Source organism: Hemiscyllium ocellatum, chromosome 20 (assembly GCF_020745735.1).
Source record: "Hemiscyllium ocellatum isolate sHemOce1 chromosome 20, sHemOce1.pat.X.cur, whole genome shotgun sequence".
Taxonomy (NCBI): domain Eukaryota; kingdom Metazoa; phylum Chordata; class Chondrichthyes; order Orectolobiformes; family Hemiscylliidae; genus Hemiscyllium; species Hemiscyllium ocellatum.
In genome coordinates, this window is record NC_083420.1 from 951,108 (window position 1) to 966,483 (window position 15,376).

The window sequence follows — 15,376 nt, forward strand, 5'->3', positions numbered from 1 at the left end:
TGGAACATGAAGCTAGTCTCAGAAACAGTGATTATAACATTGATTATCTACTGCAAAAGCCTGTCTGGCTAACACATATCATTTAAGAAACAAAATCTGCCATCCTTATCCAGCCTGAGATGATTTTTGACATACAACTGTAGCTGACTCAAATCTGGATAATCCAAGATAGAGGATGGGAAAAATTTCCGGCTGTAACAGCTGCTCCTGTTTTGAAATATTTTAGGTATTGGAGATAACTTCCTCAAATTACAGGAGCAGCAATTACGGTTTTATATGTTGTTGCATTGTTTTGGAATGTCTAAGAGAAAACGAAAGTCAAAACAACAGCACCTTTAAAAGGGAGGGGAACAGACAAAGGAAGCACATGGTGGGATCAGTGCAGGGGAGAGAGAGAAAGAAACCCACACTGCTAGCTGACAGAGCAGTGAGCCTGTTACTGCCTTTGCTGTTTGAATTCATGTATTGCTGGACATCGGAGTGCATCTGGGAAAATTAACAAACAGTAAAATTCACAACTGATCTTGGAGGAACCTGTTTGGGAGAGGTCACAGCACAGAAACAGATAAGTGGATATTTTAAGCGTGGCCTTACAGTAAATCTGCAGTAGTGAAAAGAATTGGGTTCTTTCTTGATTATATGTTTTATGAGGTACCTAAGGGGCAACCAGAGGATGTGGTGGAGGCTGGTACAATTGCAACATTTAAAAGGCATCTGGATAGGTATTTGAATAGGAAGGGTTTGGAGGGATAGGGGCCGAGTGCTGGCAGGTGGGACTAGATTGGGTTGGGATATCTGGTCGGCATGGATGAGTTGGACCGAAGGGTCTGCTTCCGTGCTACAAATCTCTATGACTCTAAACTGCACTCTTAATTTGCTGAGCAAGCAATTTAGTTTCAAGGCAATTAGACAAATTCTATCAATTACTGCTGGCCTAAAGTCAAATAATTAATACATACAGTGAGTGATGAAACGAAGTCTGAGACTTTGGTTGCAACAGTTTCAGAATTACAAAAACAGAAAATGGCATGAATAAACTTGCAGGATGTAATCAGAAAATAGATTTCACTTGTAGAAGAGTGAGAATATATGCACTTTGTGGGCAGAAATCACAAATGGATTCATGTTTCAGGAAAGCATTTAGGAATTGAGGGGCAAGGGCAATGTGAAATACATTGTCAAGTCAGATGCAACAATATTTGTAATTGGACGGTGGAGTAAAGGAAATAATTATCTAATTTTCATTGCTGAGCTTGGGAATTGACACCCAATGTGCAGGAAAGAATTTCGAGTAAACACACCATGAGTTGGTCTCACAGGATTTCCAACAAGAAAGCTAATGAACTGGCAGATCCGCAAAACACCCAAACAAGAAACAGGTTGGAGCAAGGTGCTTCAGCTTGTTAGGGTCAAAAGTCAAAATTGACCAAACCTTCTGTTTTATTCTGGAGAAGAATCACTGGATGTTAATTGCTTTTTTCTCCACAGATGCTGCCAGACTTCCCTGCAGAATTTTTCCATCATTTGGAGGTGCCAGTGTTGGACTGGGGGTGTATAACGTTAAAAATCACTGAACACCAGGTTATAGTCCAACAGGTTCATTTGGAAGCATTAACTTTCGGAGTGCTGCTCCTTCATCAAGTGGTTGTTCCAGCAATTTGTTTTTGTTTCTGATTTCTAGCACCCACAGTTCTTAGTGTTTTATAAGATTTCAGTGTCATTAGTAAGGTGAGCATTGACTACATGAATTGACTGCACAATGGCTGGTATCCTGTCACCTTTTATTTACTTGTGCACAGTACACTGTCTGTGGCTAGCCAGCTCAGAGTCAGTCCCCTGAACGGAGGAGATTCTAAATCCCCTACTTGGGGTCGTTGACCCAAGCCAATCAAGGACCTCTGTCAACAAGGTCCACCTGTTTCCAATCACTACATAACCCATCCCCCATTGTGCTTAAACTGAGTGCTTTACTAGCCGTTTCAGAGGGCAATTAAGAGTCAAGCACACGGTTATGGGTGCAAAGTCACATTACTGAAATTGAGCACAGAGGTTCTTGGACCTAGTCTCAGTTCAGGCACATTCCTTTCAGAAGCATTCTACTAATGTTAGAGGGAGAGAGATAAAAGAGTATGGTTTCTGATTGGCCCGTGCTGGTCGGGTGCTAGTTGACGTTATTCCGTTCATTACTTTGGTGCTGCAGGTAAAAGACTCCCACTGCATTACAGGCAGTGTGGGTCTCAGTCTTTCAAAAGGTTAGTGCAGTTAGTTCATCTTCTGCTTAGTACAGGGAGCTTAGATAGAGTAAGTTTGGGATGCTATTTGTTAGAAAGTAATAACTAGGTTTGAGGCAGCTGTTTAATAGGAAGGATGTGGAAGCTTTGCAAAGGGTTCAGAGGAGACTTACAAGGATGTTGCCTGGTACGGAAGGAAGAGTAAAAAATGAGGTCTGCAGATGCTGGAGATCACAGCTGCAAATGTGTTGCTGGTCAAAGCACAGCAGGCCAGGCAGCATCTCAGGAATAGAGAATTCGACGTTTCGAGCATAAGCCCTTCATCAGGGCTTATGCTCGAAACGTCGAATTCTCTATTCCTGAGATGCTGCCTGGCCTGCTGTGCTTTGACCAGCAACACATTTGCAGGTATGGAAGGAAGGTATTACAAGAAAAGGCTGAGGGAACTGTGGCTGTTTTCAATGGAGACAAGAAGGTTGAGAGGTGATTTAAATAATCAGAGGGTTAGATAGGGTAGACAGTGAGAGCCTTTTTCCTTGGATGATGAAGGATAACACGAGAGGACATGGCCTTAAATTGAGGGGTGGTAGATACAGGACAGATATCAGGGGTAGTTTCTTTATTCAGAGAGTAGGAGAGTCGTGGAAGAGCCTGTCTGCAACATTATTAGACTCGCCAAAGTTAAGTCCATTTAAATGGGCATTGGACATATATACGGATAATAATGGAGAAATGTAGGTTTGATGGGTATCAGATTACTTTCACAGGTCGGCGGAACATAGAGGGCCAAAGGGCCTGTGCTGTGCTGTAAAGTTCTATGTAATTAAAATTAACTTGGAAACTAACAGCTAATAGAGGGTTAATCAAGTCAGTTGGTGGGGTTTTGTGTTCCATCTGGGAGATGTAGTCAATCATGGATACAGAGATGTGGAGGAGCCGGTGATGGACTGGGTGGACAAAGTTAAAAATCACAACACCAGTTTATAGTGTAACAAGTTTATGTGGAAGCACTAGCTGTCACAGCATTGCTACTTCATCAGGTCGTTGTGGAGTATAAGATCATAAGACAATTTATCGCAAAAGATTACAGTGTCACAGAGTGATATATTGAACAAACCCGATTGTTAAGTCTTTCATCTTCTAGAATGCAAGCTTTGGTTCATTAATGTGAATCCCAGAGCTACTTTTAAGTCACCACCTTGAAATAACTTAAGGCCTTTTGTTATAAGGGGACATCTCAGCTCAGACAATGCATTAAAGGTGTGAGGTCAGAGTCTGTCTGTATCCCAATCTTGAGTCAGACTGGTTCTATTTCCAAAGTGGAATTTACAAAATATTATAGGTATTGAGCAAAATAGAATGATTCTGCAAATATATCTGGACCCCATAGATGTGTGTGTGCGTGTGAGAGAGAGAGAGAAAGCGAGCACATGAATGTACGACACTGTGTCTGCCTGTGTGCAAGCTTGGTAAAGTGTGTATGAGAGCGAGAGAGCGCAAGCGAGAGAGTGCGAATCCCAGTTGAGGCTATCTTCATGGGCACCAAAACTGGGCTATTAGCCTCTGCTCAGCCACTTTGCTTTGTTGCCTATTCCGAAGTCTGCCTTGGAGGGTGGTCACCTGAAGATCAGAGGCCAAACATTCCTGACTGCTGAAGTGCTCCCTCACTGGGAGGGAACACCCTTGCCTGTTGATTGTTGTGTGGTATTCATTCATCTGCTTTTATCGTGTCTACTTGGTCTCGCCAATGTACCATTCCTCAGGGCATCCTTGCCTGCAGTGTAAGAGACGGACAACGTTGGCTGAGTATGTGGCAGAGCTGAAAATGTGTTGCTGGAACAGCGCAGCAGGTCAGGCAGCATCCAAGGAGCAGGAGAATCGACGTTTCGGGCATAAGCCCTTCTTCAGGAATGAGGAGAGGGTGGCAGGCAGGCTAAGATAAAAGGTAGGGAGGAGGGACTTGGGGGAGGGGCAATGGAGATGTGATAGGTGGAAGGAGGTCAAGGTGAGGGTGATAGGCCGGAGTGGGGTGTGGGCGGAGAGGTCAGAAAGAAGATTGCAGGTTAGGAAGGTGGTGCTGAGTTCGAGGAAGGCGGTGCTGATCTCCAGCATCTGCAGACCTCACTTTCTCCTGAGTACGTGGCAGGTACACTTGTGACTCAGTCAACGTTGTCCATCTCTTACATTGCAGGCAAGGATGCCCTGAGGCATGGTACATTGGTGAGACCAAGCAAACACTACAACAACGGATGAATGAACACCAACAAACAACAGACAAGGGTACTCCCTCCCAGTCAGAGACATTTGGCTTCTGATCATCAGGTGACCACCCTCCAAGGTGGACTCTAAGATAGGCAACAATGCAGAGTGGCCAAGCAAAGGCTGATAGTCAAATTCAGTACCCATGGGGACGGCCTCAACTGGGATCTTGGGTTCATGTCACAGGACAGGTGACCACACTGACACGCACGCACACATACAAGTCCAGGGGGTGAATTTGTTTTTGCAGATACATTCTATTTTGCTCAAAAAACGCATAATCAGCAGATAGTCAAGACCTATAATGTTTTGTAAATTCCACTTTGAAATAGAACCCATCTGACTCAGAATTGGAATACAGACAGACTCTGACCTCGCACCTTTAATGCATTGTCTGAGCTGAGATGTTCCCTTTTGTTATGAAACCTTAAGTTATCTCGAGAAGGTGACTTAAAAGTAGTTCTGGGTTTCACATTAACGAAACAAAACCTGCATTCTGAAAGGTGAAAGACTTAACAATCCAGGTTTGCTCAATATATTATTGTATGACACAGTAATCTTATGCTATATGTTCTGTGTCTCTGACCTTATACTCCACAACCATCTGATGAAGGAATAGCGCTTCCAAAGCTAGTACTTCCCAATAAATCTGTTGGACTATGACCTGATATTCTGTGATTTCTAATTGTGGATACAGAAAGCATTCTTGATAATGACATCTGCAGGAAGTGTACCCAGCTTCAACTGCTCACAGAACGAATGGATTGGCTTGAGTAGCATTTGGAAACACGAAGGAACACACAAACGTTGGAAAGCATCATAAACTGAAGTTATAGAAATGTGGTCACACCCAAGGTACAGGTAGATAGATAGGTGACTGCTAGGTGGGGCAGGCAGTTAGTGCAGAAGTCTCCTGCATCAAGTGTGCAGTGCTGGAAAAGCACAGCTGGTCAGGCAGTATCGGAGGAGCAGGAGAATTGTTTTTTGAGCATAAGCTCTTCAGGGAACTGATGCTCATAACATCAATTCTCCTGCTCCTCAGATGCTGCCTGACCAGCTGTGCTCTTCCAGCACTGCACTCTTGACTCTGATCTCCAGCATTTGCAGTCCTCACTTTCTGCCAGGAGTCTGCTGTAGCTATCCTCTGTCAAACAACTGTTTCATTCTGGATACTATTGAGGGGGATAACCCATCAGGTAGCAGCAGCCAGCACAGTGGCATCAAGGCTGTCTCTGCTATCCACAGGGAAAGGACAAGGCAAAGCAGATCAATAGAAAATAGAGATTAGATAGTCAGGGGCAGAGATAGGTGCTTCTTTGGACGCAAGACAGACTCCATGGGTAGAAAGAGTGACAAGGTCCTGTATTGACAATTCAAGGAGTTAGATAGTGAACTAAAAAGCAGGACTCTAGTAATTTCAGGATTACTCTACATGCCACATCTTGATGCTGGGAACAGAGAGTATAATTGAACACATGGCAAAAGACCTGGTGTAGGGGAGAGGGCTTCAGGTGTGTGGATCATTGGGATGTTTTCCAGGGAATGTGGGACCTGTACAAAAAGGATGGGTTGCACCTAAACTGGAGGGGCGCCAAGATCCTGGCAGAGGGGTTTGACAGTGCCACTCAGGTGAGTTTAAAGTAGTGTGGCAGTGGGGGTGGGAACCAGAACAGCAGGTCAGTAAGTATAGAGACTGGGGAAGAGCTTGAGACTGAGGCAAATATAGCTAAGAGGAATAGCAGTCAGGGAGAGATTGCTCAGCCGAGCAAAACTGGAGACTTGGACCGTATTTGCTTCAATGCAAGAAGTATAACAGGCAAGACAAATTAAATTAGAGCCTGTAATAATACCTGCAATTAGGATAACTCTGATAGTGACATGACTGAAAGAGTGACAGTATTGGCAACTTGACATTCTGCAATATTGATGTTTTAGACAAGACAGTGGAAGAAGCAAAATAGGTGGGGGAGTTGCATTACTGCTTAGGGAGCATAGCATAGCTACGTTTAGGAAGGACACTTTAGAGGGATTTTGCAGCGAGTCATTATGGATAGAGTTCCAGAATAGGAAGGACGCAATGACAATGCTGGGATTATAATATAGACCTCCCAGCTGCCAGCAAGAGACAGAGGAAGAGATATGCAGTTGGATTCAAGTTGATTGAGTTTTCTGAGGAGGTAACAAGAATGATTAATGAGGGAAGGGCAACGGATGTTGTCCATATGGACATTAAGGCTTATGAAAAGGTAGCTCATACATAAGGAAGAATCTCATGGGATCCTCGGTGAGCTGGCTAGATGGATACAAAATTGGCTTGGTCATAGAAGACGGACAGTATGGTTAGAAGAATGCTTTTCACAATGGAGATTAGTAACTAGTGGCGTTCTGCAGGGATCAGTGCTGGGACCTTGGTTCGTGATATATAAACTATCTGGACAAAAATATAGATAGTCTGATTAGTAAGTTTGCAGATGACACTAAAACTGGCGGAGTGAAGATTGTCAAAGGATACAACTAGATACAGATAGATTACAGTTTTGGGCAGAGAAGTGGCAGGTGGCATTTAATCCAGACAAATGTGAGATGATGCATTTAGAAGATCAAATTCAGGTGCAAATTATACAATAAATGGAAAAACCCTGAGGAGCACTGACATACTGGGATCTGGACATATATGTCCACAGATCCCTGAAAACGGCAATGCAGGTGAATAACGTGGCCACAGCAGTATACTTGTCTTCATCAGCCAGGGCACAGAATACAAAAAGTTGGCAAGTTATAGCTGTATAAAGCTTCAGTTTGGCCACATTTTGAAATATTTCAGGCAATTCTGGTCAGCACACCACCAGAATGACATGGTTGTTTTGGAGAGACTGCAAGGTTTACCAGAATGTGGCCTGGTCTGGAGTGTTTTTGTTAGGACAGCCTGGATAAACTCATTGTTTTCACTGGAAAGATATTGGCTGAGGAATGACCTGACAGATCTACAAAATTATAAGATGCATAGACACAGTGGATAGTCAGTGGAAAGGTCAACAACAAAAGGGCACAGGTTGAAGGCAAGAGGGAGAAGGTATAATGGGGTAACGCAAGGAAATTTTTCAGAGGATAATGGATGCCTGGAACACACGAAGCAGGCACATTAGCAATGTTTAAGGCATATCTTGATAGACATGAATGAGAGGCAAACAGGGAACAGTAACCACGTATAGGCAAGAAGTTCCAGTCGAGAGAAGGATTAGGAATCAGTGGAGGCTTATGGATCTGGAGGGCCTGTTCCTGAGCTCTATTGTATTATTGTGTCAGGCAGAACAGCAGTCATCTTTCACTAAAGGACATGAATAACCCGGGTGAATTTTTTACCATGTCTGATAATTTCACATTCATCACAGAGATTAGCTTTGAAGTCTAGTGATTTTTTTCATGATTACCCTATCATACAATCCAAATATCAACTCAAGCTTGATTCTCAGAAGTAGGAATGGCTTTTGCCATTCACATTGCTCATTGTGGGCTCTCAGGGAGAAATTTGATAAATCAGGTTTTTAATCCAGAGTGGAGTTCACTGCATGAAATCTACAGTGTCTGAGTAGGTCAAGCAACAGGGAGATTTTTCAACTAATGCAACTGAAGTATCCTCATTGAGGCATGTAAACTACAAAACTGGAAGTAAAACCAAACAGGGAAGAAAAATCACATTCAAATCATTGCACAGTAAGCTGAATAATTATTGGGACGTGCAGATGGAATTAAGTGAAAAATAGAAAATTGTACAATTATTGTAAATGTCAAAAAGTGTGGTGCTGCAAATGCACAGCAGGTAGCATCTGAGGAGCAGGAGAATCAACATTCCTGATGAAGGGCTTATGCCTGAAATATCGACTCCTGCTCCTCGGACGCTGCCTGCTGTGCTGTTCCAGTGCCACACATTTTGACTTTGATCTCCAGCATCTGCAGCCCTCACTTTCTCCCAATAATTGTACAATGTTGGGAGAAAGTGAGGAAATGAGACTCCACACTTGAGAGATAACTTTAAGATGACAGAAGTTGTTTGACCATAAACAATAGTTTTGCAGTGTAGAGCTCGCAACGCTAAGTGCACGGACCTCACATCTTTTCTATCCACCTTTAATGCGTAACGAGTGTTAACTATCACAAGATGGAAATACAATCACCTGCAGATTGCCCTCCAAGCTGTTCACCATTCTGTCTTGGAAGTTTTATCACTACTCCTTCAGTGTTGCTTGATCAAACTCCTGGAAACTGCTCCCTAATCATATATGGGTGCACCTACACCAAATGGACTGTAGCAGTTTAATAAACCAGCTCACCACTACCACCTAACAGCGAATATGGAATAAGCAATTATAGCTGGCCCAATCAACAAAGTTCCATCCTCTGAATGACGAAAGCTCACATCAATGCAGTGGTTTCAACAGTGTGTGTCTCATGACAAGACTGTAACAGGGCAACCACTCAAGAAGTTTTGTCTCTATCAAAATTTTTTTCATTTTGAATCAGTGGTCTTGCACAGAATCTGATCATCAGATGTACCTTTCATAACTGTGAACCTTCATTGCCTGGTTCTTATTAAATTCCTGACCACTGAATGGCAAAGACTTCCATACGTAAAGGACACAAGCCTGCTTAAAGAAACTGTCATATTAACACAGTGCAACTTACAACTATTTTAAGTTTACATTCTTTCTTGATATTTAAATATCAAAGTTATCGAAGATCAAGTGCAAAAATCTGAATAAACGTTTAAATCTTCAAAATTCTGCAGAGTTTAACAAATTCTGATAAGCTTCTAGGAGATTAACATATATTAACTGGATGTCATCCTAACTACATAACAGTAACCATTTCCCTAAATGAGTTTTTTGTTTCATTTTTCACTAAGGAAAGGGACCTTGTTGTGAATGTAAACTTACAGGAGCTGGGATACAGTCTTGAACAGATCAAGATTGATGAAAGGTGATGTGCTGGAAATTTTAGCAAATATTAAGATTGATAAGTCCCCAGGGCCAGACCAAATTTATCCTAGGCTGCTCCGGGAAACAAGAAAGGAGGTTGCTAAGTCGCTGGTGAGGATCTTTGCCTCCTCACTCTCCAAGAGAGTCGTACCAGAGGATTGGAAGGAGGCAAATGTTGTTCCTCTTTTCAAGAGAGGCAATAGGGAAATCCCTGGCAATTACAGATGAGTCAGTCTTGCATCTGTGGGCAGCAAAGTTTTGGAAAGAATTCTGAGGGATAGGATTTATGACTATTTGGCAAAGCATAGTGTGATTAAAGGCAGTCAGCATGGCTTTGTGAGGGGCAGGTCATGCCTCACAAACTTTATTGAGTTCTTTGAGGAAGTGACAAGACAGGTCGACGACGGTCGAGCAGTGGATGTAGTGCATATGGACTTCAGCAAGGCATTTGATAAGATTCCCCATGGTAGGCTCATTCATAAAGTCAGGAGGTATGGGATACAGGGAGATTTGGCTATCTGGACTCAGAATTGGTTGGCTGACAGAAGGCAGAGAGTGGGTGTTGATGAAAATATTCTGCCTGGAGGTCAGTGTTGAATGGTGTCCCGCAGGGCTCTGTTCTTGGGCCTCTGCTGTTTGTAGTTTTTATAAATGACTTGGATGAGGAGGTTGAGAGGTGGGTTAGTAAATTTGCAGATGGCACAAAGGTTGGAGGTGTCATTGATAGTGTAGAGGGCTATTGCAGGCTGCAACACAACAGACAGAATGCAGAGCTGGGCTGAGAAATGGCAGATGGAGTACAACCTGGATAAATGCAAAGTGATGCATTTTGGAAGGTTGAACTCGAATGCTGAATATAGGATTAAAGACAGGATTATTGACAGTGTGGAGGAACAGAGAGATCTGGGTGTGCAAGTACATGGATCCCTCAAAGTTGCCACCCAATTGGATAGGGTTGTTCAGAAAGCATATGGTGTTTTGGCTTTCATTAACAGGGGGATTGAGTTTAAGAGCTACAAGGTTTTGCTGCAGCTCCACAAGTCCCTGGTGAGATCACACTTGGAATATTGTGTCCAGTTCTAGTCATCCTACTATAGGAAAGATACAGAGGCTTTGGAGAGGGTGCAAAGGAGGTTTACCAGGATGCTGCCTGGACTGGAGAGCTTGCCTTATGAAGAAAGGTTGACTAAGCTCGGACTTTTCTCTCTGGAGAGAAGGGGGAAGAGAGGAGACCTGATCGAAGTATACAAGATAATGAGAGGCATGGATAGAGCCAACAGCCAGAGACTTTTCCCTAGGGCAGGATTGATTGGTACGAGGGGTCATAGAAGATTTTAGGAGAAGGGTATAGAGGAGATATCAGAGGTAGGTTCTTTACACAGACTGTTGTGAACGCATGGAGGTGGTGGAAGCAGAGTCTTTGGGGACATTTAAGCGACTGCTGGATATGCACATGGATAGGAGTGAGTTGAGGAGTGCATAGATTAAGTTCTGATAATTTACATTAGGATTAAACCTCGGCACAACATAGTGGGCCTAAGGGCCTGGTCTGTACTGTACTTTTCTATGTTCTATGAGATTGCATTGCCACCTTTGCAAGACAAAACACAGGTTCAGCACTGGAAAACCATCACTGTAGCAGTGTCACATAGTCAGTACTCCCTTACAATGGAAGTTGTCAAGAAGGAAAATTTAATCCTCTCTATACCTCAAGATAAAGCCATCCTTACCTAAAGCATTACTCTGGTTATTTGGAGGCACTTCAGTTTCACTCCTGCTAATAGAAACTCTCTGATGTCTCTCCTCTCGAATCCACCTGGACATCTCCTGAACTGTTTCTTTGACACTTGAAGTACCCATCACTAATTTACGTTTGGCTTTAGCTTCTATGCTACTTTGTAGACTCTTTTCATTGCCTGAAGACATAGCTGAGAGGTCCATTTGTTGTTTTGTCACTTGGTTTTGCAACAGCACTGGAGATGGATGCTTGACATCATAGGATTTGTTAAGTTCAATGGGTGAACCTTGTTTAGCTTTTTCCATCAAGCTGGTATTCTTTTGGCCACTGAGATTCAGTTCAATCTGGGGTTCTGAGGACTCAATAATTTCCTGTTTATTCACAAGTAATGGAGATGTCCTTTCCAAATCATGATCTTTCTGAATTAAGCTGCTCAATGGTGCCTGAACAGCATTATCATCTACACCTTCAATCATTTTTGTTTCTGATACTCCAGAAGGTTTAGCACATAAGGGTAAGCATCCTTTTCTCAGCATCTCATCAACACTTCCCAAGCATGTTGGAAAATCCTGTCGTTTCCCAGCATTTTGTTCTGTTTCTTCTTGATTGACAGCTAGTAAAGCTTCATTCACAACTGCTCTCTTTGCATCAAGATTAATATTTATTTTACCTAGAGGTATCCCAGATAATCCTTTAAATTTTTCTTTCGGACTTAGCTCATAAGCATTTACTGGATTATTAATAACAATATTGGTTGATGTCCTGGGACGTCTTTGGTGCATTTTCGGACTGCGACTTGGTTCGGGGTTGGGCAGTTTCGCATAAGACCCCATTAAGCTTTTAAGCAAGCTCCTGTCACGTTCACTTGTTGAGCAGTTTATCCAATCCTCATCTGAATCAGATTCTCTCGATAAGCCTTTTGTTGACTTTTCTGCAAAATCTACTTTTGATGAATTACTTAAAACTGAAACTGATGTACTAACTGCTGTTTTATCATATAATTCACAGCTTTCATTTGTTGCAGAGGCAGAGGCATTCTGTGACTGTGAACATGACCTTGCACTGCTTGTCACAAGACTGGGACTCAAAGTTTTGGTAGACACTTTGTTTCTTTCTTTTTCCCAGTCACTGATTTTAACACCTTCATTTTCTTTATCGGAATGACTTTCATTTGTACTTTCCTTGGAAATATTTTTCCCACTTCGTCGATTTTGTTCTCTCTCTACATATTCTCTTGACTTTTTTAACAGGTTCTGAAGACTCATTGCATAATGATCAGGAGATTCCTTTGTAGATAACATGACATCAGTTTTTGATTCCTCTTTCTTAGGACTTGTGCATACTGAGAATGTGTTATTGGATTGGTTATTAAACGTCAATTTAGGAAGGTCACTCAGCTGGGAATAATAAGTGCACTTCTCAGAATTTCTGGCGGTGTTTTCTTCCATTAATTTCAATGATGCTGCTGTTGACACAGTGGTATCTGCACATTTGTCAGAATAGCTTGAAGACCGGTCAGTATGCTGAATTGTGCTGAAGCCATTTGTTGGATCAATTTTTGTTGGCGATTGACTTCCAGGATCTGTGATGCATTCAGTGGTACTTGGCATGTGACACACCTTCAGGAAAAACAGTTCAAAATCAGGATCAAAAATACAAAATGTAATAATTCTACGTAACTTGTTTTACCTACTTATAAACCATGTCAAAGATACCCGTACTTGGACCAAATTTTATAAAGCCACTTCCCAGCACATTATAGACCAGTTAACAACAGACTTGTTTTGAAAAAATGTAATGCATTTTAAACTTCAGAGAAAATTAACATCTTAGTCTTTTAAAAATGTGGTGGGCATTTATAATAATCATATGCAATCTAAAGTATCATCTTCAGTAAAACAGGCTGCAGGAGGTCCATTGGAAATGAAGCAGAAAGCTTAATGTTTTGTTGGTAACCATTGGTGGCATAATCACATAAAATCTCATCTGATGATGTTTTGTTTTTGGTAACTAAGTACACAATTGTAAACAAGACAAGCCTTCTAAATTAGTTCCAATACAGGTGTTTACTCTCTGCACTCATTACACTTCATGAATTACCAACTAACCATAGATGTAAAATTGGACGAAAGGAAAGAAAATCATTTACCCAAAATAATTGTTACTGTAAAACAGCCAAGTACTCTGAATGGAAAAGTGAATTTAATTATTACTTGATGCGTTAAATCATTTCTTAAAAAGACTTATTCATAACTTTCATAACTTTTAAAAATGGAATTATGTTTTAACTGAGTAAAAAGTGAGGTCTGTAGATGCTGGAGATCAGAGCTGAAAATGTGTTGCTGGTTAAAGCACAGCAGGTCAGGCAGCATCCAAGGAACAGGAAATTCGACGTTTCGGGCCAGATTCCTGATGAAGGGCTCTGGCCCGAAACGTCGAATTTCCTGTTCCTTGGATGCTGCCTGACCTGCTGTGCTTTAACCAGCAACATGTTTTCAGCTATGTTTTAACTGAGACATGTTTGCCCTGAAATTTATCTATTTTGAACATGCAAAGTATCATTTAACTGGACAGGTAAGGATGAAATTTGGGACATGGATTGTTTGTGTTTGTACACTTATTTTAGAATCACAGAAATATCAACAGAACGGAGGGTGTGCACTTGCATTCATGATCTTTCATTTACACATTGCACAATGACAATTGGCAGAATGACACTATCCATTGGAGATGGGATACAATTGTGTTTAGATATTAATTCAGAAATCAAAACAAGTAATCCAGAGAATGCAACTTCAATCCTATTATAGCAGTTTAAAATTTGAAAATAATCTGAAATATAAATTCAGTAAAAGTGAAGCAGTAACTGTTAGGTTTTTTGCAAAAACCAAGGTGGCTCATGGTGTTGTTTGGGGAAGAGAATGTGCCATCACGACTGAATCTTGACTTTAATCAAAGTCCCAAACCAAATTCTTAACACGCGTCTAAAGTGCCCTAACTATACACTCAGCTGATGGAAGAGCCCAGCACAACAGTGCAAAAGATAAAGCTGAAGATTCCCCGAGCAACCTTCAGCCAGAAGTACCGAGTGAACAATCCATCTCAGCCCATCTCCAGTGCTCCCCAGCATTACATATACCAGTCCTCAGCCAATTCAATTCACTCCATGTGATATCAAGAAACAGTTGAAAACCCCAGATCCTGAAAAGGCTAAAGGTTCTGACAACATTCCAGCAATAGGACTGAAGACTGCTCCAGAACTTGTCATTCCCCTCGCCAAACTGTTCCAGTACAGTTACAACACTGGTATCTATCCAACAAAATGGAAAATTACCCAAGTATGTACTGTACATAAAAAGCAGGACAATTCCAACCCAGCCATTTACTGCTCCATCTGTCTACCCTCTACCATCTACAAGATGCACTACAGAAATTCACGAAAGATCCTCAGACAGCACCCTCCAAACCCAAGGACCAATTCCATCTAGAAGGACAGGAGCAGCAGATTCATGGCAACATCACAACCTGCAAGTTCCCCTTCAAGTCACTCACTATCTTGATTTTAAAATATATCACCATTCTTTCACTGGACGCTGGGTTGGAATTCTGGAATTGTCTCCCAATGGGCAGTAAGGATCTACCTACAATACCTCACTGCGGCAGTTCGAGAAGGCAGCTCACTGTCACCACCTTCTCGAGGACATCTAGCTACCGTAATGAAAATAATCCCTTCCCTAGCAGTGATACCACTCATCTGCATTCACTGCAGTAAAAAGTGAGGTCTGCAGATGCTGGAGATCAGAGCTGAAAATGTGTTGCTGGTTAAAGCACAGCAGGTTAGGCAGCATCCAAGGAACAGGAAATTCGATGTTTCGGGCCAGAGCCCTTCATCACCCAGTATAACCGACTCCACATTGGAGAAACCAAATGCAGACTGGGTAGCCACTTTGCACTTGTGAGGTATCCAGGTAATGAGAGGCATAGATAAAATAGATAACCAGAGACTTTTCCCTAGGCAGAAATGGCTGTCACAAGGATAATAATTTTAAGGTGTTTAGAGGAAGCTACAGGGGGGGATGTCAGAGATAGGTTTTTTACGCAGAGAGCGTTGGGTGTGTGGAATGCACTGCCAGCGGTGGCAGTAGAGTCAGAGACATTAAGGACGTTTAAGC

General features: G+C 42.1%; 1 protein-coding gene across 10 annotated transcripts in view; it reads right to left on the minus strand.

Annotated features, from left to right (window-relative positions):
- Positions 1–15,376, minus strand: part of LOC132825308 (centriolar coiled-coil protein of 110 kDa-like) — an 83,827-nt gene that overhangs the window by 45,038 nt on the left and 23,413 nt on the right. For all 10 annotated transcript variants that reach the window (XR_009645773.1, XM_060840415.1, XM_060840414.1 and 7 more), the window contains one exon: positions 11,197–12,823. Coding sequence is in view for 9 of the 10 variants with exons in the window: in XM_060840415.1 (XP_060696398.1) it covers positions 11,197–12,823 (1,627 nt within the window). In the remaining variant the exon portion in view is untranslated. The remainder of the gene's footprint in view (positions 1–11,196; positions 12,824–15,376) is intronic.